The sequence below is a fragment of the Furipterus horrens genome, unplaced genomic scaffold (assembly GCF_987537825.1).
Source record: "Furipterus horrens unplaced genomic scaffold, mFurHor1.1.pri manual_scaffold_3, whole genome shotgun sequence".
Lineage (NCBI taxonomy): Eukaryota > Metazoa > Chordata > Mammalia > Chiroptera > Furipteridae > Furipterus > Furipterus horrens.
This window is the reverse complement of record NW_028327173.1, coordinates 48875789-48897640: the sequence shown is the minus strand read 5'-3', so window position 1 is coordinate 48897640 and position 21852 is coordinate 48875789. Positions and strand designations below refer to the sequence as shown.

Sequence of the window (21852 nt, the reverse complement as noted above, 5' to 3'; positions counted from 1 at the left end):
ACTCTGCAGGATTCTCTGTCCCTAGTTTTGCTCACGCGAAGGTTAAGTTCTACCGTTTGGTTTAGGAAGGTGTTGGGAACCTAGTCATCAATTCATTCATTCACTCACTCACTCATCCATCCATCATCCAACAGTTTCTGGGCACCTGCAGCATGCCAAGTCCTGTGCAGGGCACTGAGGCCCTGAGTGCAGTGAGACGGCTCCTTCTCTCTGGGGAGCTTAGGCTCCGGTGGAGGAAACGGGTATAAATAATTGCAACACAATGTCATAGGTGCTGTGACAAAGATTGTGCAAGATGCTGCAGAAACATCACAGGTGCTGGGATCAGCTCTGCCTGAGGTTTGCGGGAGCTTCAGGGAGGAGCTGGCTTCTGAGCTGAGCCTCAAGGGATGAGAGGGAATTCCTCAGATGAAGAGAGGGAAGGGCGCTGCAGTTAGGAGCAACTGCTTGTATCAGGCACAGATCTGAGGAGAACTGGGCTACATCCTGGGACTGGAGCATAATGTGCATGGCAGGTGAAGGCAGTGCGGAAGTTGAGGCCGAGAAGGAACATGATCATAAAGGCTTTGCATCATGCCCAGGAGTTCACTCCCTGATGTGGAGATTGTCAACAGGGGAGTGATCAGATCAGATTTCTCTTCATTTCCCACAACAGCCTCTTAGCAAGATGTCTGCCCCCTAGTTTCTACTTGATCAAATTCATCCCAAGCACCACTGTCAGATTATTTTGCCCAAATTATTGCTTTGCCATCACCTTATCAAGAATGAATGTTGGGCCCTGGCTGGTGTGGCTTAGCCGATTGAGCGCTCACCTGCAAACTAAAGGGCCTCTGGTTCAATTCCTGGTCAGGGCACATGCATGAGTTGCGGGCCAGGTCCCCGGTTGGGGGCGCGTGAGCAGCAACCACATGTTGATGTTTTCCTCCCTCTTTCTCCCTTCCTCCCCCTCTCTCTAAAAGTAATAAATAAAATCTAAAAATAAGAAAAAAAAATGAATGAATGCCGGCTTCCTATTTTCTAAAGCATAAGTCAGCCCTCTGCCTGCTTGGCTTTTAAGGGCCTTTAAGAACTTCCTCACTTTCCAGTTTATTCCCACCTGCTCTGCCACTTGAATCCTTCACCCTGGTCAGACCTTTCTCCTTATCGATCATGTCCCTTGTACGTCATGTGCATCCTCACCTCTGAATGGACTTGCATTTTAGAATTTTCCTTCCAGCTGCAGCAGGGGGGTGGGTTGGAAGAGGAGACACTCAAGGCAGAAAGACCACAAAAGTGATTTTTGTAATCCGCCAGGAGAAGATGAGGCCTGGCCTCTGGGGGCTCAGGCAGAGATTTTCAGGAGGCAAGAGGCCAGGGCTTGGCTGCCTGACAGTCACCATTCCCAGCTTCGGGAGGAGTGGATGAGTAATTAGTTCTCATGAGGGCTCAGCACTTTGGGGGTTCTCTTTGTCCCAGGTGAACACCCACCGAGACAGCGCCTTCACATTTCTCAACCAGAGCCTGGAGTACGCCAAGAATTCCCGAGCTTCTCTCCGGAAGTCCTCCGTCATGTTCATAGGTAACCTACCTGGGCACTAGTGCTGCTCCTGGGGCTCTGCACAATCTCCAACGTGGAAGGAAGCTGCCAGCCCTTTGGGCACCTGGATGGGTGCCTCCCCTGGGGTTTGAGGGTTGGTTAGCAGATAGTCATGGTGCAAATTAGAAAGGTCTTCTCTCCTCTGAGATCACTGCGTGGACCACAGGCTGAATTCAGCCTGGAGTCCTTGTGCAGGTCAGAACCTTGACAACTATACACAGCAGAACAGTTCCCCCTGGAGTGCAGCCTGGGCCCAGGCGCAGCGGGGACCTGCCACTGTGGACGTGGAAAAGTGACGTCGAATCTCAGCTCCATGATGCCCCCTCTCTGAGCTCAGTTTTCTCACCTGTGAGATGGGGAGCAACTCCTGTTTCACAGACTAGACAAGAATTTTTTTTTTTTTTTTTTTAACGTGAAGCCTGGCACGTCAAGGTACTCACTCAATGTTAGTTACCTTCATTCTCGCCACAGTGCCAGCCTCTGTCTCTGTGTGGAAAAAACAAATAGCAGAGTCCCCTCACCCAGAATCCCCTGCAGGACCCTTCTGATGACATGCTGGGTATGTCTTCTCCCAGCTATACTCCCGCTCCCCACAAAATAATTACATACCCTTCACCGAAGACCAGGAAGCCCTGCTGCGAAGAGGCTTAGAGAGGATGATGCTCCCAGCCCTGTACTTTGTAAAGTGATGTTTCCTTGACTTTCCTCAAATCAGTTGCAGTTTTTTATGCATCCATCCATCCGTGGATCCCTTCAGTGGTTTGTTTAGCAAATGGTGGTTGACCCTCTACTCTGTGTCAGTCACTATGCTTAGTCCAGGGAAACAAAGAACCCTTCAGGGGGTGATGCCGTTCACATGATCAGTGATGGGACAGAGGAGTCATGCCCGGACTGGGGGAGCCCTCAGAATGTGGGGGCCTGTTCAGAGGCAGCTTCTCCCGGGGAGTGACATTACTTCCTCAATCTTGTTCCAAATTAATCACTTCTAAAAGTGTTGGTGTTTAACACCGCAGGAGTCTCCTCTCTGCCAGGCGCTGTGCTGGGGGAACAGAGTTGAGCAGTGCCAGCCTTGCCCACAGACAGCGCCCACTGTGGGGCAGAACTCCAGCCTCCATGGGTGACTGATCTTTTGTGAGACTCTGAAGAAAGTTAGGAACACCTATTCTAGGAAAATGCATATCTGCATACAATTGTGCCCATGCTCTAGGATCCTTGGAGACTGCCTTAACTCTCCCCAGGGAGTTGAAGCTGAAGAAACCCCTGGTCTGATGGGAGATTCATAAGTCACATGTAAAATACAACAGACCATATACAGATAGAGAGAGACTCACAGGGACTCTGGGAACCCAGAGAAGCATTTAACCTAGCTTGGGGGCAGGGGCAGGAACGATTTCCTGGAGGAGCAACTATGTTGAGCTGAATATTCAAAAATAAATAGGAGTTAGCCAGGTAAGAAAGTGTAGGAAGGGCCTTGCAAGAGGTATAGGCCATTTAAGGATCTGGTGGCACTTTGGGAGCCAGGCATGCAGGCTGGGCGCAGGGGAGGGCTAAGTAACATCGCTGAGGAGCTGGGTCTCAGCCCCTCCATGGGCCCTGCCAACTGCCTGCCTGGAGGGTATGCCAGGCACTTGGTGTCTTTCATGTTATTGTGGTTCAAACTCCCCAGAGAAGGGGCAGCTGGGGCAGCACCGCCTCCAGTCTCAGGTGAGGATACTAAGGGCCAGTCTGACTAAGTGACTGCCTGGGGCTGTCTGTCAGAGTTGGCTACAGCCCACATCGTGCCCCTGTCCTAGTGCCATCCCTGCCCTTTGAGCCTGCCACCTCTCCCAGGGCCTCTGTTGCAGGGTCAGAATGAAGTTCTCCTTTTGTGTCCTCATTGGCAGGGCTGGAGAAGGGTAAGGGAGAGCTTCTCTGAGGAGGTCTGGTCCGAGGGTGGGATGGGGGTGGGGTCAGAGTAAGGAGGTAGGTATGCTCACCTCTCGGATTATGCTCAAGGGTCGCTGGTCCCCTTCATGAAGAGCGTAATGACGGAAGAGCATCTGCATGAAGTTAACGCCGGTAAGTTGTGCTCTGTGTTGGTGAGATTTCAGGGGCCAGTGAGAGAATGCATAGGCCCACAGTGGGTCATAGAAGAGGAAAGGGATAAGTCCCAAGGGAAGGGTCCTCAGCTCAATTCAGTTGTGTTAAGTCTTTATGCAGATGAGTACATGTTATGTACCATGGAGTCGCCAAGACAGAGGACATAGCCCCATCCTAAGGGAGCTTATAGTCTAAGAAACCAGACTCAGAGAACCAGACTCAAAATCACTTAGTTCAGGGCAAGCACTTCAGACTCTTAAAAGGGGCAGATTAATTTTGTAACTGGGAAAGCTGATGGGAAAACTGAAGGTAGGCTGGGGCACTCCAAGAAGACTTCCTGGAGGAGGCAGGTTTTGCTTCAGGCGTTGAAGAAGCTGAGAGGAAGGTAAGATGAGGGGAGGTTGAACAAAGGGTGCCGAAGCCATGTCATGGAAGTGAGAAGGAAGGTAAGGTGTGAGACCCATGTGGAGACCTGGTCTTCACAAGTGGCCCCTTTCCTTCCCATGACCCAGCTCTGAAAAACTTGAGAGACGACCCAGAAGCCTCAGTATGTATCTGTGCGGCCCAGGCCCAGGACAACATCCTGGCCAGCTGTTGGCTGAACTCATCGCCACTGCCACATGGGGACTCAGCCATCATACATCGCGGGAGTCCTAATGATGAGAACCTGCCCACTTGCCGTCGGCGGCGCTCCTGGATCATGCGGGCACTGGGCTTCTGATCGATGTCCTTCAAGTAGTGTTTTGATATGATATGGTTACAATGGTTCCAACTTTTTCCCCTTTACTCCCCTCCACCCAGCACCCCCGCCCCAGCAATCCGCCCCCAAGTCCATACCCATGGCTCGTACGTACAAGTTCTCCTGCTTCACCCTTCTATTCTTTTTCTTATTCTTCCCCTTTTAATAAATAATTAATGATTTTAAGAATAAAAAATAACAACCCTTCCCTCTTAGATATTAAGACCCTTTATAATCTTATAAAGGACAATGGGCGAAGGTCTCATGCTCCTCTAGCTGCTTCAAGCTGGACATGGTCATCATCCTACCTACCCTTGGGTCCAGAAATCCCTAATAAGAGTGGGGGTGTGGAGTGGAGGGTGGCCTTCCCACATGGGGAAGGATCGTGCAGACTCCAGGTCAGTTGGCTGTCTCCGGACAACGGCGTGCTTGGTTAAACAGGCTGGCATCCTTGTTGTATTCTGGGGGCAACATATTTGGCAAAAAGGGTTAAAAGACATCATTCAATCCATAGCCACTAGATGACAAAAGGCAGGGATTAATTTTTCAATGTTCCACATTAGGGGGAAAAAAAAAAAAAAAAAAAAAAGGCTTCTTTGGAGGAAGGTGTGCTAGGCACATCTCACTTGTCCAAAACCCTTTTGCTCATTATACTTAGTTTTGGCTGAGGGAAATATTTTAGGTTTCCCCCCTCTCCGACCTCTGGGCCCTTTCAGTCCACGCCATTAGGATAGAAAAGAGAAACCAGTTTTAAAGTGAAGCCCACAGACCACCCCATTCTTCGCCAACCCAGCCACTTAGTTCAGCCAAACCGTTGAGTCTCAGGAGGCAGCGCTGCAGACAGGATTAAGTGAGGCCTATACGTACAGACAATCAGTCGGGTAATGCAGTCATAGGCTTATGCCCTTTGAAAACAGAAAACACATGTTAATTTATGTATTATAACCTACAAACAAGTCCCTAAATCTGTAAGACTGTCTTATTGGAAAGACATCCAGTTGCAAGGCACTTGACATTCTTCTTGCCTGTAACTTAAATATCTTTGATGATACCACAGACATGGTTTAACTTTCAAGTGAAAACATATTTTAAATGAAAAGAAACGTTAGAGACGGTTAGCTGCCCTACTTTATAGTCTACCGCTGATCATTGTGATTTTCCTTGAATAATGGTTTTTTCCCCTAAGATTACCCTCCTTGTCATTAAAGGGACTGCATTAAGTCCATTTTTAATTTATTCTGTTCATTTGCATATACACAACAAGAGCAGCAAATGATCACTTATGATCTTTAGTTTTTCTTTGCTGAAACTTACCCAAGGAACATTTAGGGTGACCTTCAGTCTGCTCTTCAGGGCACAGAAGCTGGGCCACACACCTGGCATTCAGCCTTGCCTATACACCCCTGTCTTTTCTAAGTCCTTCTGGTTTTTCATTGTGCCATTGTACACAACTAGTAATTAATGCACCTTGTAAGTGAGTAAATAACACATTAAGCTAATAAGTAGTGTAGCTGAAATTGTGATTGACACACTCAAATCCTAAAGTCCATGTTCTTTCTTGCTATAGGGGTAATGTTGTCTCTTTAGGGACAAGATCTATCAATACATCTTATTCATCCCTGCATCCCAGCTCCCAAGATTGTACCTGGTGGAAACAGATGCCTAATGCATGTTCAAGGAGGAAGGAGAAGGGAAAGGGAAAGTGAGAGAGGGAGGGAGGACACAAGTTTCAGAGACATACCCACAGAGCGCTCACCATGGAAATGAAGGTCAAGGCCCATTCAGTAGCCAGCTGCATTTTTCTGAGAAAGAAGAGCTGAGGGATGGACCTATGGGAGTTTGCTTTTGTGAGCTGTCAGACTGTCTGCTATACTCCAAAGGGAGGACCTTTGGAACTTCACCAGTGACCGAGGAACAGAGCCTGTCAGAATCTGCTCATGATTCCAAAGGCCCTCCACTGGCCCGGGGTGCGACTGGGGGCACAGGAGCATAGCTAGATAGGGAACAACCATTTCACTGGGTCCAGTCTGCAGATGTACAGTGTCTTCTAATATTTGTAAGGAAATGTTTAGATTGTGAAGACTATCCTGATACAATGCAAAATCCAGGCTCTGCAGTGTATAGAGAAGCTAAGGGAACAACTAGCCCACTGCTTCCTCAAGGTTCCAGAAGTTGTGATACCTAATTAATGTAAGGTATCATGTTTCATAGGAGTTATGTGTTTATTTCTCTCCTTCCTGCTAGCCCAAGTGTTAAGTGCAAGGAACTTGTTATTCATCCTTAGTATGGTATAACTGGTTAACCATGTGCCTGGGAAGCCAGATTACCTAAAATAACATTAAAGCTTCATCATTTACTGTGTGACATTTGGAAAGTTATTTAACCTCTCTGAGCCCTTCTTTTCTTATCTGTTAAATAAGAAATAATGACAATGTTTTCCATAAGGGAACTTCATCAGCCACTGACCAAAGATGTTTGTCTGCTGCCTCAAGGAGGAAGTTGCACCTGAGGAAAGGATTACTAGGAAAAGGAAAGGCAATGGCACTGAAGTCGGGTTCTTTGTGCATTATGTCATGAAAGCCTGATGATTATGTGAGAGATTTATGTAAATTGTTTAGCAGAGTGCCTGGCTGCTGTTTGTAGACATAAGAATGTCCAAACTTACAGATAATTTTTATTAAAATTTACTTGAGTCAAACAGAGAGTGCAACTGGAAGCAACATCTCGAAGGACTGAGAAAAATATTTCTTAGAATAGCAGTTTGCAGCTTCTTTCATGCATTTATTTAATTAAGGAGGGAAAGTAAGGAAGATTACATGAAGGTGGGAGAAAGCAAGGTGGGGATTAGATTCCAGAACAGTTAACAAGATTATGTGCTCTCTTGAGGGTGATTTCCCTGGAGGGGTCTAAAGAGAAGCATTTCAAAGGTATGTTAAATGGGTATGTTAAATGGGCTTGCTTAAGGCAAAGATAAACCTTTTACTAAAGAACTTACAGGCCTGGGGAATTTATGATCAGATCACTCTGTGAGGTTACTTTCCTAGAACCCCTTTTTCGTTCACATACCGCATGTGACAAAGACAGCTCTGTTTCCTAGTCCTTACACTCTGTTTCTTTCTTTCTTTAGTAATAACATCACCAAAGTTTTGGCAGGGTGTGTGCCTGGTTTTAGAAAGAAGGATCTGGAGAACTATGGGAAAATGGTGGGGTGCACGTGGTAACAGCTGATGTCCACTTAGAGAAGCCATTGCTAAAGCCGAGGTGAGAGGAACACCAAGCACTCTCTGGTGGTGGAGGGGAGTGGTGAGCACGCAGGTGTTTCTGGGGCAGAGTCAGCCAGATTTTATGAATGACACAGGAGGAGAGAAGGAGACAGGTGGGAGGGAGGGAAGAGGCTAGAGGACACCCATGGTGACTAAGTCGTCGGCAGCCGTCCGTCTCGAGAGACGATGGTGTAGCTTCTTAAGAGTCTATCTGCACCGCCGAGAATGGCTGTGCAGTCCGACTCGGGAGTGACACGGTATGTGTCTCCTCCCGTGTTGAATCGACATCTTGCGATGACGCTGGAGTGTCCTCTCCAGCGAAGCTGAAGCTACAGAGCCTGGGCAGGGTGATATGGAGGGTCTGCTGTTGCCCATGCAGCAGACCCCCCCTTCTCTTCGCAGCTGAAGGGTCCAAGGGAAAGACGGAGTCAATACAGCTTGGCTTCAGGTGCGCCGCAGGAGTTGCCGGTGTTGACTACAATGTCAAACCGCCTTAGGGACTCCGGCTCCGGATTTTCTGTCGGGGTTTACTCCCTTAGCCTTTCCCCTGAAGAGGTATGCCGCAAGGCAGCGGAGGTTTTTTGGAGTCAAGAGTTTTCCTTCTCTGATGTGCCCTGACTGGAAGATCGAACCAGCGACACTTAGCTCGCAGGCCGACGCTCCGGTGACTAAGTAATTAGTAGTTAACTGAAGTAGAGAATGGAGGAAGAGGAACAGGTTTCGGAGGCCAGTGATGGGTGGAATGAGGACACGTAGGGCTGGACAGGGCTGGACGGGCCTGAGGATGTCCCTTCTAGATGTCTGGCCAAGATTCTTTGTTTGCTGTCCCTGTGGAATAATGATTCATTACCAATGAGTCCTGAAAAAAGGTTCTGCAAAAGAGCATGCGAATATTCTGTGCCTGGAGGATCACAGACAACCTGCAGAGACAGCAACCATTACAAAGCACAGCCCACAGCCAGCTCTCAGGCGGCTCCACCTGCCTTTTCAGGTTTGTTTTCCAAGCTGGCAGCTCAGCCTGGCCTTGCCCCACAGCACGCTCTGGAGAGGGAGCCAAATGGAGTGTATCTGCAGCACGGAATGACCACATCCGCTGCATCACTAATGGCTTATGTGGGACATACAGTCAGACACAATGTGCAAGCTTTCTTTTTACTTAAGTCAGTTCAATGAAAATAGCCAACGTGATCATGTTGAACACACAGCTAACAAGGCAGTCCTTCCTCCAAGGCAATTCGGTTCTCAGCAGACAGTTCCCTATAATTCTGTTTTGCAGCAAGTCCACGTGGGCTCTTCCAAGTCTTGTTTAGCTACAAAGGGCCTGAAGCAAGAATGCCACCCAATCCTCCCACCTCAGACAAAGGAGGTCAAACCGAAGGAAGACTGATTTTTTTTCTCAGCAGGGAGTTATAAGAGGTGAACCCACAACCTTGGAGGCCTAGCCTAGCATTTAACCAATGCTTGCAAGTGTCTGTCACTACACTAAATCCTTTATAGGTACGTATTATCTCATTTAGTCCTAGAACTAAACCAGAAGGCAGGGAAGATGAGGCTTACAGAGGTTAAGGAACTTGCCAGATCCTACACAGCTAATAAACGATAGAGAGGGGACTCCAATCAAAACTCTCTCACCAAAAAGGCTTAACCACTAGGCTGATCAGCCCCTCCACCATCAGCACAGAACCTCACCTCCCTGGTGACGTGCCCGCAGTTAACATTGCTGTCATTTAGGTTCAAGTCCTCTAGCTCAGTGTGCCCTACCGTCCACTTGCTGTTCTTCACATATGGCCTCTCTGTTTTACCAAAGGAATGTGTGTGGTTTTCTACTGTCCCCTCAGTGTTGGGAAAATGAAAGTCTTGGCCATGAAGACACTCAGTAGCGGTGTCATTGGATCTACTTGCTCTGTGGTGGCCAGTGTCATGCAGGCGCTGCAGAAGTGGCTGTGGGGCAGAGCTGTTAGTGAAGGCAACCATCACACCTAGCTGAGGGCATACAGGTCTTAAAAATTAAAAAGACATTTGTTTGGGTCCACATCAATGTGCATTTTTAAAAGCAAATCTGGGATATGAATATTCCAAGCTGCAAGGTGAAACAAGTGGAAAGGGATGGCAATGTTTAGAAAAGACTTTCGATAGTCCTGTTTTTCTTCTCTTTGAATTGTTTCCGTTTCCTCAAAGCTGGCCTTCCTCTTGCCTTGACCACTGTCTTTCCGGTGAGACACTGAAGCGATTAGGCTGGAACAGGACTGGCTCAGTGCTTCCACGGTTGCACTGGTAGAGGAGCAGCCCACCAGCCTTAAAGGCTTCAGCCCGGAAGCAGCACGCATCACTTCTGATCAAATTTCAATGGCCGTAACTGATCCTGAGGGCTGGGGAAAGTAATCTCTCCCTGTGCTCAGGAGGAGAGGGAATGGGACACAGGGAGCCCTTGTGATCTCTGTCACTGAGGCTTTTCTTTGATATCTGAGGAGCCTTAGTTCACCAGTTCACCTTAGTTGATGTCTGGGGATGATTAGGGAGGAGGGGAATTCTGGCAAGATGCCAATGGCATGGTGCAAGGTTGTTTGTGTGGGTTTTTTTCTTAACTTTATCAAGGGGTAGTTGATGTATTATAAATCCACCCATTTTCAGCAAATTCAATAATTTTTTTGTAAATTTACCACGTTGTGCTGTTACCAAGCAAAGGGGGCTCGTTCACATGGCACCTTAGTGTAACACCCAACAGTGTTGAGAAAAACAGGGCTTTATTTACAATGTTCCAACCTGGGGCAGGGTGGGGAGGGCAGTGGCTGGGAGCACTCCCTCTCAGAGCTGTTTTCCCCTGAGAGCCAGCACTTCCTTTGTTCCTCAAAAGGCTATAAGCCAACCCCAAACCCAAGTTCCCCATCCCTTATCTGTCAGCTCTCTCCTTCAGGATCTGGGGTATGATGTCATCAGCCTCCGTATAATAGTCCAGAAAAGCATGCGCCACGCTACACTGGATCATGGGGAAGTCCAGGAAAGGCACAAGTCCCAGGAGAGTGTCCTCTCCACATATCCCAAGTTCCAAGAGTCCAGATAGAGCCCAGGTCTGCAAGGCAGAGTCCTCAGTGGCTTCAGAGTCAGCTAGAGCTGGCACAGTCAAAGCAGCAGTGTGCCTGCTTTCTTACTAGCCCAGGCCGCGTGGCTAGAAGCATAGCTGCTTCTTCCTTCCTGTTACTGCGGACCAGCTTCACTACGAAGCTGCCTAGCTGCTACATCATGGCTCTCTTGCTATACACCAGATGTCATAGCGGGCTGGAGTGGTCCCTCTACAGTCTTTCAAACTGCATGGCCCAGCACCCCAAATGGCTGCTACCTTATTTTTAAACCCTGACCATTGCCTGTGATGCAGTCAGTGTGGTGACCAGTGGTGGCCACCCATGGGAAGTCTCACACAGACCCCGTGAGCTCTCTGCCACCACTCCTTGGCCAAAGCTCCTCCCATCTCCCCCATTGCCAGGAAGCTGCCAAAACCATTTGCATAACTAAGAAACTAGCTACCAGCCATAGATATGCAAATACATCTCACAAAAATAGCTGTTCTCCCCCGAGTCCCATCCCCCAAATTCTGAGGCTCTGTCCACTGTCTTACAGGGCCACCAGGTAGTAGAGCAGTTTTTGTATGTCTTTGAATCCCACCACCAACGCACTCACAGCAACTAGGTTAGCAAAACCAAAAACTCTTGGATAACACCTACAACAAAACCTGGCAACTAGTATTTCCTTCAACTCCAAAATCTGAGTGAACAGGACACGCTACCAATAACTGTATGACCCACATGATATCAGAAACTGTGCAGAAGGAAGAGGAGGGAACTTCTAATGTCCTTGAAAACTTAAGGACCCTCAAATCACCAAAGGGATTCACTGGAAATTTCAGTGGGCTATTTGGAGAACAGTGGCAAAGCTGGGGTTTGAGGAGAAGAGTCTAATTGTCAATCTAAGAAATATGCAAACAGGTAGAAAATTTTGAAAAGAGTTTATTTGAGTCAAACTGACAACATATGCCAGGGAGCAATATTTCAAAAAGGATAATGGTTTTGCGGTTTCTTCTATGCACTGAAATTAAGGAGGGGGTGTAAGGAAGACTGGAGAAAGCTAGGCAGGGATGAATTATAGGATAGTTAACAAAATTATGTCCTCTCTCTCCTTGCTATTGAATTTATTGGGGTGACAATGATTAACAAAATTATACAGGTTTCAGGTGCACAATTCTACAACACATCATCTCTACACCGTATCGTGTGTGTTCACCACTCCAGGTCAGGTCTGTTCATCACCATTTACCCTGAGTGTAACCTCCTCCACCTCTCCCCACCTCCCTCCCCACAGCAATCACCACACTGTTGTCGGTGTCCATGAGTTTTCTCCCTTTTTTTTCTTTTCTGCTCTATCCCTCTACCCTCCTGATTGCTGTCAGATTCTGTGCTCTCTTGAGCATTAATAGCCCCTTCAAGGGGTATGATTATAACAGAACCCACAGGCTGTCCGATTGAAACAGAACCCACGGGTTGCTTAGTTATTAGGGGCCCAACTGCCTGCTGCCAGAAGCATAACTCTCAATACCAGAGATTAGCGAAAAGAAAAAGAACTGTTTATTTAATGGTTATATAGATTTAGATTATTTGCGGATTTCTGCTGTTAAGTCTTATTTTCTTTAAAACACCCACAAACACATAGTTCTGCCTCCCCTTACCAAACCAGGCTAGTTTTAGAAAAGTCAGAGATACAGTTTTCCTACTTCCCAGACAGAGTTCAGCTTTACCAGCAGCTCCCAATCATTCGATCCTGATAGGGGAGGTTTTGCCTGTGTTTCGGTGCTCTCCAGCTCTTAATGCAGAACCACATGGAGTTTCCAGCCTCCTTTCAAAGTGCACGGAGTTCTCCCTTTCCTTTCAAAGCCGCATGGTATTCTCCTTCTTCCTTGGAAACCGGGTGGATCTCCTCTTTTCTTCTCAAAACCGCATGGAGATCTTCCTTCCTGCAAACCAAGTGGATCTCCTCTGCTCCTCTCAAAATCACATGGAGAACCTCGCTAAAATGTCTGCTGCCTATTTTTAAACCCCTGACTTCGTCCTCTGATGCAGTGGGCGTGGTAACCAGTTCTGACCATTCACAGAACCTTGCACAGGCTCTGTATGTTCTTTCCATACCATTCCATGGTCAAAACCCCTCCCATCTTCTTGGGGCCTTGGAAGAACCAAAGCCATTTGCATAACTGACACTAAGCTACTAGCCATAGTCATGCAAAGGCTTCTTAAAAGCTCTTCCCTTTCTCCATCCCCCAACCCACAGGCTCTGTGGATTTTTGGACACCCCCACTCTCTAACATTATTTCTAGTATTTCAAAGGTGTGATAACCTAGATGCCCAACAATGGACAGGGTTGGCTTAAAAACTCTTCCCTAACAAAAGGCCTGGGGCATGACTACCCACCATGACGGGCCTAGTTAGGAATATAGGATCAGATCGCCCTGTGAGGTTACTTTCCATAGAACCCCGCCCCCCCCCCCTTTTTCTTTTCCATTCACATAATTCATGTGTAAGTGCCAGGAGATAAAGGGAAGATCTGACCATGCTGGAGGGCCCAGGGGTCTGGGCCCCACAAATTTCTACAGCTAACAAAACAAAGCGCTCTTCCGGGACAAAATTTCACTCAGGAGAAAATCCTGGGAACAGCATTCAAACTGCAAGAGAGAGGAATGAGGGCAAAGAAAAAGTGAAGTCAAAATGCAAGAGGAGCAGGGAAGAGGAACTCCTAACGTATGAAGTCATGCTTTTCAAATTACTTCCTGAGACCAACAGAAGGGGAAGCTCTGAACTATGAAACTAGAAAAGCTCTCTATTGTCATTGTTTCCTCCTGAAAGTAGAGGGAAATGCATTTCACCAAAAAATGAGCCACAGGGAAAGGTTGTACTCAAAAGCAACAACATTGTTATAAGGAAAAAAGAGAGAATAAGAAACCAACTAATATCATTAGAGACAATTAAAGAATACCAAAACATATCCCACAAAATAGATGAAAATTGTACCTCATATTTCAAAATGAACTAAAAAAATAGAAATTGTAAAAGACAACATAAATCAGAATGAGAAAAAATTTTACATACGATGATTTAGGAAAATATGTATATAAAAAGAAATAAAACATTTTTAAAAGACCTGGAAACTTAATATAGTCATTTCAGAAATGAGGGCTAAACTAGAATGAACACAAGAACAAACAAACCAAATGAAAAGTGCTTTGAGAGAAATAAAAACTGGAAAATGGGAGGAAAAGGAAAAAGGAAAGAGAAGGGGTTTGAGAAAAAGTGATAATGTAGAGAAGAGACGAAGACTATCCAATATATTTATCATACGAGCCTCCAAGAAAGAAAACTAAAGAATGCAACAAAAAATTACTAAAAATTAAAATTCAGAAGAACTTTCTTGAAATAAAAAAAAAACCTTAAAACTACATATTGAACAGACACACTGCATATATAGAAAAAGCCCTCAGCAGCTCCACTCTGAAACCATTGAATTTTAGAGAAAAAAAAAAAAAAACCTAATAAAAAGGATTTTATGAGAAAAAGACAAAGTCAAATTGTCATTAGACTTTCAACATCAGTACTTTATGCCAGAAATCAATGCAGTAACTTATTTAGGAATGACATATTTATTTACTCAAAAAAAGTATGAGCCAAGAATTTTAAATCCAGTTAAATTGATCCTCAACTATAAAGGCAGAAAACCTGCTGTTGTGAATGCACAAAAACTTGGAAAGCGGTACCTCTAGGAGACTTTTCTGAGGAATCAAAGAAAGCTTCAGGCAACCAAACCTGCTGAAGAGATAGCAACGTTAAGGAATGCTTAAGTAATTCAGCTAACAAAAAAAAGATAAAATTAAAATATCATTTTGCAGCCCCTAATGAATTAATAAATAGATCAAAGATCATCAGTGGCTGCTAACATCACAAAAAGAGAAGCAAAACAATTTATGAAGTAGCCTTGAGAAAGAGTGAAGTTGATCAGACCTCTAGAGCTAGCCACCATTGATTGACAGGCAATACAGAGAACCATTACAGTCACGCCACAGAGGTGCAATCAGCAAATTTCGATCTCAAGGAAATGTTATAGGGCAAGTAACACAATTTTTTAAATATTTTTTTTTAGTTAAAAAATAAATGGGAGAATTAAGAGGTTAAAAAACAATCCGGAGCATATGTATCAAGTTGTAAATCTTGTTCTGATCCCAATTCAAGCTAACAAAGTCACGGGGGGTGTGGGGGTTATGGAAAAATCAAGAAACCATGTTCTATGAATTAAAGAATTGTTTTTTATTAAGTTGATACTGGTATCGTGGTTATATTTTAAATGAAAAGTCATTGTGTGTCAGAGATCCATAGTGAAATATTTATAGATAAAATGATATGAGGTCTGGGATTTACATCAAAGCAGTCTGGGGTCAAGGCTGGAGAGCCGGTGAGGGTAAAGAAGAAGCAGTCTTGATCATTGAAGTGGAGCAATGGAATTCACTGAACGAGTCCCTCTGCTGCTTCTGCTTCTGCTTAAAATATTCTGTATTAAAGCATTTTTAATGTGATTGAGAAAGAGAGAGAAAGATTGAGAGATTATGGGAATAAAAAGGGAATTAGAAAGTCTGGGTGTGGTTTTTACTGACTTTCGGTTTCACTGTAAAGTTATCTGATTCAGCCATTTGATGGGAAACTCCTAATATTGGTATCTTTTGGTCTTTTAACTTGGACTGGTCATGTTTCTCAGAATAGTCGTCCCATTACCAGACGTAAATGATAAAGGTCTGGCAACCAGCTTTCGGGCACTGGGCTTGTAAGGTATCACCATCTTTGCCTGTGCCTGTGCCTGTGGTCAACCCATCTAGAAACCCTGTGTTTTTCCTTCTCCAGAAAATGATCTTCTAACCTTCTGTTTGGAGAATAAGGAGCAGTCATCCAACAGTTCTGGGTGAAAGAGAAAATCCAGGGGTCTAACAACTACTTAAAGAGCTGCCAACAAATCCTCCTCAGGTTAACAGCACTTCTCCAGAGTTCAGGTACTACAAACTCCTGAACTGTTACAGGGTTCTGCAGTGAAAATAAAGCTCTCAGCATTCCCTACTGCCAGTTTAGAGTCCTGCTTCACAGAGTCTATTGAGCCATTTACGAGGTGTAGTTCATCTGTTTGCTCCTCTCTTGCTCTCCTGATCTTGTGAGTACACACACACACACACACACACACACACACACACACACACACTCCAAGTTTAGCTGGGTCCTGGGAGAGAGCAAAAAATAAAATGTGTATGCTCAATATATCAGATTTACTCCTAAGTCTCCACTTCACCCCATACCTTCTTTTCTATTCATTAACTTAAAAATATAACTTAAATACAGAAAAGTACATGAAATATGCACAGTTTAATGAACAATTATAAAACAAAGGTCCATGTGACCACCACCCAGCTCAAAAACAGAACACTGCCAGCACCCAAGGAACCTCAGTGCTCCCACCCTGGTCTCAGCCCTGTCACCACCAGGGGTAACCAGGATCCTGACTTTTGTGAAAATCCTTCATTTCCTTTGTTTTTTCTTTCACTTTTCTCTACAGTAGTCATGCCTATACCATATAATTTAGCTTTGCTTGTTTTTTGAACATTTTTGATGGGAAACACACTATCGTATTTTTACGTGCCTTGCCTCTTTCCTTCAGTCTTACATTTGTGAGATGTATCCATGCTGCACGTAGCTATGACTTATCCATTTTCTTTGCTCTCTGTTATTCCATTGTGAATGCACAACAGTTTTGTTTCTCCATTTTATTTTATTTATTTTCTTTTATATTTATTGTTTTCCTATGACAGTTGTCCCACTTTTCCCCTCATTGCATTTTATTTTTGATCAGTGTTGGATTGTTTATAGTTTGGATCTATTTGCATAATGATGCTGCGCACATTTATGGACTTGCATGCTTGTGCACATATATACAAATTTCTCTTACTCTGTGCCTAAGAGTGAAACTGTTGTGTGATAAGACATGTAAACCTGCAACTTAACTAAAAATTCCTGAACTGTTTTTCAAAGCAGGTCGCCTCATTGAACAGTTGGAGAGGGTACTGGGGCCACACATGTAAATGGCTCCATCTTTAATGTAAGATGAAATGGCAACTTCTGGTTCTGCTGATTTCTTCTTCCACCAGCAGTTTATGAGAATTATTCCTATTTTCCACATTTTGCCAACTCTTGGAATTTTCAGACTTTTTAATTTTTGTGATTCTGGTTTCCTTGTATTTTTCCACTGAATTTCCATGGTTACAAGTAAGATTGAGCACACCTCCATATGTTTATTGAACTTTTGCATCCCTGCTATCTACTTTTTCTTTGAACACTTTGAAAATATGTATTTGTTTCTATAATCTAAACCATGTAGATAACCTTAATATTTGATATAGTGTGCTAGCCGTGTAATGACTGAGGGAGGAAAGTAAGTTTACTGTTATTATGGCAATATACTTATGTTAAATTCTGAATAATGCCAGCTCAACACAGAACAGGTGAATTGTTTTTCCAGAGCTGACAACACAGTTAGCACTAAAGCTTTTTATATTTACCTACAAAAATACCACCAACTCCATCATTTAACCTGTAGAAATCTGATTTCTTCACCAGCTTGCACCGTAAAGTGTTTTCCAATTAAGGCTTTCGGAGACTTCCTTTAATCACTGTCTGATACTACTCATCTTTCTTGACTGTTTCATAACATTTGACCCTTTATGCCTTTCTCCTTCTTTAAACAAAATCTCTTCTCTCTCAGCACCAAAGGTCTTCTCTCTCATGGTTTTCTTTCTGTCTAGAGATTCTTTCTCCTTCCCCAGCTCTTATCCCTAACATCCAATCAATGTTGGTGTTTTCCAGTGCTCTGTCTTTAGATGCTGTAGTCAATGCCATTTCTGGCATTTCTCCAGCCCCACAAGCCGTCTTTGTTTAGTCCCTCTTCCTGGGAACATCCCCACCTGCATCCCTTATCCATGGGGCTGTGCCTTTTACTGGTGTGCTTGCATTGCCTTCCTGGCCTTAGCCGATTGGCCCAAGGATGGACAACAGACCAAAGATGAACCAATAAGATTCTCACTCCCCAAAATTAGGAACTGAGACCCAAAGTTCTTAATGAACTCCTTGGTTAGAACTGTGACTTGAGGATGTGGGAGCCAGAGGCAGCCTTGTTCTAACAAGTGGGCTAAGAAGTGAAGGTGGCTGTCAGAAAGCGGACAGAACAAAGCACACAAGCTTAGAGAAGCTGAGACCAGAGACAGTGAGAATTTCTGGCATGATGTTTCAGTTCCCAGGCTCCAGGCCATGGTCTGGAATGGTCTTACCCTTGGGTTCTATGAGGCAGTCACAGCTACACCCTTATTTCATATGTCCCTGGTGTGCTCAGGCTCACTCACCATGGTCACTGTACTCATAATTTAAGTGCCAACTGACCTGTTCTCTTCTACCTGTACTCACTTATCCTGGATAATGTCCTTCCCACTGGAACTTATCCTGGAGCCCTATGCTACCCAGTTGAAAGGCACTATTGTTTTGTATTTCTTGAGGACAGAACTTCACAGCTCAAAGGAAATTCTTGGCCGTGCCCCTGGTTGGTCCTTGTTTCATCCCATCCTGGGACTTCAGACTTTTCTACCATGGCTTTTGACCAAGAAATCATCTGCTCCTTGTCTTTTCTCTAGGCCTTGCATCCATCCCAAGCTTGGCAGTCTCACACTAATGCCCTAGGCTGATGTCTCTTACTCAGAATTTTCTTCTAAGACTGGCTGATATCATTTAACACCTGCCTTCTCTCCCAAGAAGAGCTATGTTCCCAGCCATGGCCCCCACTGGCCTGGTGCCTGTCAGTAGCTGCTCTCAGGACCCAGTTCTTTAACCCCTTCTTAGGACAAATAGCAAATATGTGGTACATGCTGTCAGTTCCTTTTATTCCCATGATGATAATATTTTAATTAATCATAGCACTCTTTCTTGTTGATACTGGCTAGGACAACACTTGGAATCTTCCTTAATACATTCCTCCAGCACCAGCAAATTATCTATCAAGTTGGGTTTGGTGGTATGAGAAAATAACACTGAAAAGGAAGAGGCACTTAGCGAAAGATTTGGGGAAATGTGTTAAATTCCACTTTCAGCCCTTAGATTAAGAAGAAGGCATAATTTCCAAGTGCAGCAGTCTCATAGGCAGCTGGATCATAGAGAAACAAAGTTCAGGGGTGACACCTCCTGTCCCTTCTCTGCAGGCTGGGCTTGCTCCCTTCAGCTCTTTTCAATCCTGGTCAGTTGCCTCTGCATCTCTGGAGAAACTATTTGCTGTTTGGTTAATGTAGTGCTTAAAAACATGGGTACTACCCTCCACTACTCAGAAGGAATACAACTACCGCAAAGCCAGAAATAAACAGAAGTTCCAGAAAAAAAAGGGAAGTCCAACGTATGAGGTTATAAATAAGTGGTGCTCATTCGAATGGGTAGGAGGGGCAAAGCTGGTGTGGAGCGGTCAAGCTGTGCTGGCAGCAGCAGCAGCAGCAGCGACAGCAGCAGGACGACGGTAAGCACAGACACCCATACTTAAGGGGACGTGAGAAGCGCCTGCGGAACACCCCTGGCTGCATACCAGACAAGTCAGCTTGTGATTCCAATGCTGGTGTAGGCAGACCCCCATTGCCTTGGACTGTGAGGCCCGGAGTGGGCGGGGTTGAAGGAGGAGGCTACCGGTCTCTCAGTGGAGAGTGAATGGCAAGAATCCATCTTGGACCCCCACCCCCACAGAAGATGTCACAGCTTGGTGAGAAGGGTCACCCAGTTGTTAAAAGTGCACAGGGTTCCACCCCCTATAGCATAGGTGTGACAGCCCCGCCCAGGATGCAAAGGTAACACAAAACTGTCAGGATGGTACAGATTATGATAGAAATCCCAGTGATGCATCTCACTAGCCAGAAAATATATGATCTAACAGATCAGCAGATAGGAAATCTTTCTGAGGCACACTCCAGAGCTTTGGTTATACAAATGCTTACAGACCTAACATCAGATTTTTTTTTTTTTTTAGTAAATGTAACTTTTTTAAAAATATGGCTTATTGATCATGCTGTTAGAGTTGTCCCAATTTCTTTTCCCTTTGTTCCCCTCCACCTAGTGACCCACCTCCCTCCAGTTGCCCCGCCCCTTAGTCCATGCCCATTGGTTGTGCATATAGTTCTTCTCAACATCTTTCTGTCTACTCCACTCCCTTCTACTACTTCCTCCTACTATGCTTCTTAATTCCTGTACCATCTCCCTCCCTTTCCCCCTTCCCCCTCCCCATTGACCTCCCCCCAAAATGTTCCCCATACCTATAATTCTTTTCCCACTCTTGTCGTCTGCTTAGTTTGCCTTTGCTTCAGTTCCCTAGCTTCTGTTGTTGGTTGTTGTAATACAGTTTTCATTTTAATGTTCATAGCTTTGGTCCTCTTTCTCCTAAACAAGTCCCTTTAACATTTCATATAACAGTGGTTTGGATCTGATGAACTCCTTCAGTTTTACTTTGTCCTGGAAGCACTTTCGCTGCCCTTCTATTCTGAAGGACAGCTTCGCTGGATAGAGTAACTGTGGTTGTAGGTTTTTACTTTTCATTCCTTTGAATATTTCTTGCCAGTCTCTTCTTGCCTGCAGAGTTTCTTTTGGAGAACTCAGCTGATAGTCTTATTGGGACCCCTTTGTACATAATTCTCTTCTTCTCTCTTGCTGCCTTTAAGTTTCTCTCTTTATCCTTAATTTTTGACATTTTGATTCTAATGTGTCTTGGTGTGGTTCTCCCTGGGTCCAGTTTTTTTGGAACTCTCTGTGCTTCCTGGACCCATAAGTCTATTTCCTTTCCCAATTTAGGGAACTTCTGCTTCATTATATTTTCCACATAATTTTTTAATTTCTAGTTCTTCTTCTTCACCTTCTGGTAATCATATGATTCAGACATTGGACCGCTTATAGCTGTCCCATAGGTTTCTGAGCCTCTCCTCATTTTCCTCACTTTTCATTTCCTCTTTCTGCACTGGTTGACTATTTGTTCCATCCCTATGTTCTGATTTGTTGATTTGATTCCTGGTTTTCTTTCCCTCACCACTAGTTTCGTATGTGTTTTCATTCATTTCAGGAGGACTAGCCTTCATTTTTTCCCCATCTTGTTTAAGATCTGTTGTTAGGGCCCCTTACAACGTAACAGGAGTGACAGCTCTACCTAAGACAAAGAGGCAAACACACACAGGAGACTTCTGGCCAAGATGAAGGCCTAGACAGACACACTACATCTCCCTCCACAATTAAGAAGAAACACAACTACCGCAAAACCAGAAATAACCAGAAGTTTCAGAAAGAAAAGGGAAGTTCAACGTATGAAGTTATAAAAAAGTGGTGCTCATCTGAACGGGTAAGAGGGGTGAAGCTGGGGCAGAGAGGTCAAGCTGTGCTGGCTGCATACCAGACCCATCAGCTCACTATTCCAATGCCGGAGAAGGCAGACCCCCATTGCCTTGGACTGTGAGGCCCGGTACGGTTGGGGATGGAGGAGGAGGCTACCGGTCTCTCAGCAGAGAGTAAATGGCAGGAATTTATCTTGGACCCCCACCCCCACAGAAGATGCCACAGTGTAGTGAGAAGGATCTCCCGGTTGTGAAAAGTGCACGGGGCTCTGCCCCATATAGCATAGGAGGTGTGACAGACCCACCCAGGAAGCGAAGGTAAACACAAAACTGTCAGGATGGCACAAATCATGATAGAGATCCTGGTGATGCAGCTGACCAGACAGCAAATATCTAATCAAATGAAGCAGCAGATAGAAAATCTTTATGAGGCACAGTTCAGAGCATTGGTTATAAAAATGCTTACAGACCTAACAGCAGATCTTAAACAAGACGGGGAAGGAATGAAGGCTAGTCCTGCTGAAATGAATGAAAACACATATTAAACTAGTGGTAAGGGAAAGAAAACCAGGAATCAAATCAACAAATCAGAACATAGGGAAGGAACAAATAGTCAACCAGTGCAGAAAGAGGAAACTAGAAGTGAGGAAAATGAGGAGAGGCTCAGAAACCTATGGGACAGCTATAAGCGGTCCAATGTCTGAATCATATGATTGCCAGAAGGCAAAGAAGA

At 45.0% G+C, this 21852-nt stretch overlaps 1 protein-coding gene across 1 annotated transcript in view; it reads left to right on the top strand.

The window, feature by feature from the left end:
* The window catches only part of LOC150015063 (maestro heat-like repeat-containing protein family member 7), a 31342-nt gene extending 26966 nt beyond the window's left edge, over window positions 1-4376 (top strand). The window contains exons 17-19 of the mRNA XM_090268280.1: window positions 1456-1558; window positions 3572-3634; window positions 4168-4376. Of these exons, the coding sequence (XP_090124406.1) occupies window positions 1456-1558; window positions 3572-3634; window positions 4168-4376 (375 nt within the window). The remainder of the gene's footprint in view (window positions 1-1455; window positions 1559-3571; window positions 3635-4167) is intronic.
* The last annotated feature ends 17476 nt before the right edge of the window (window positions 4377-21852 follow it).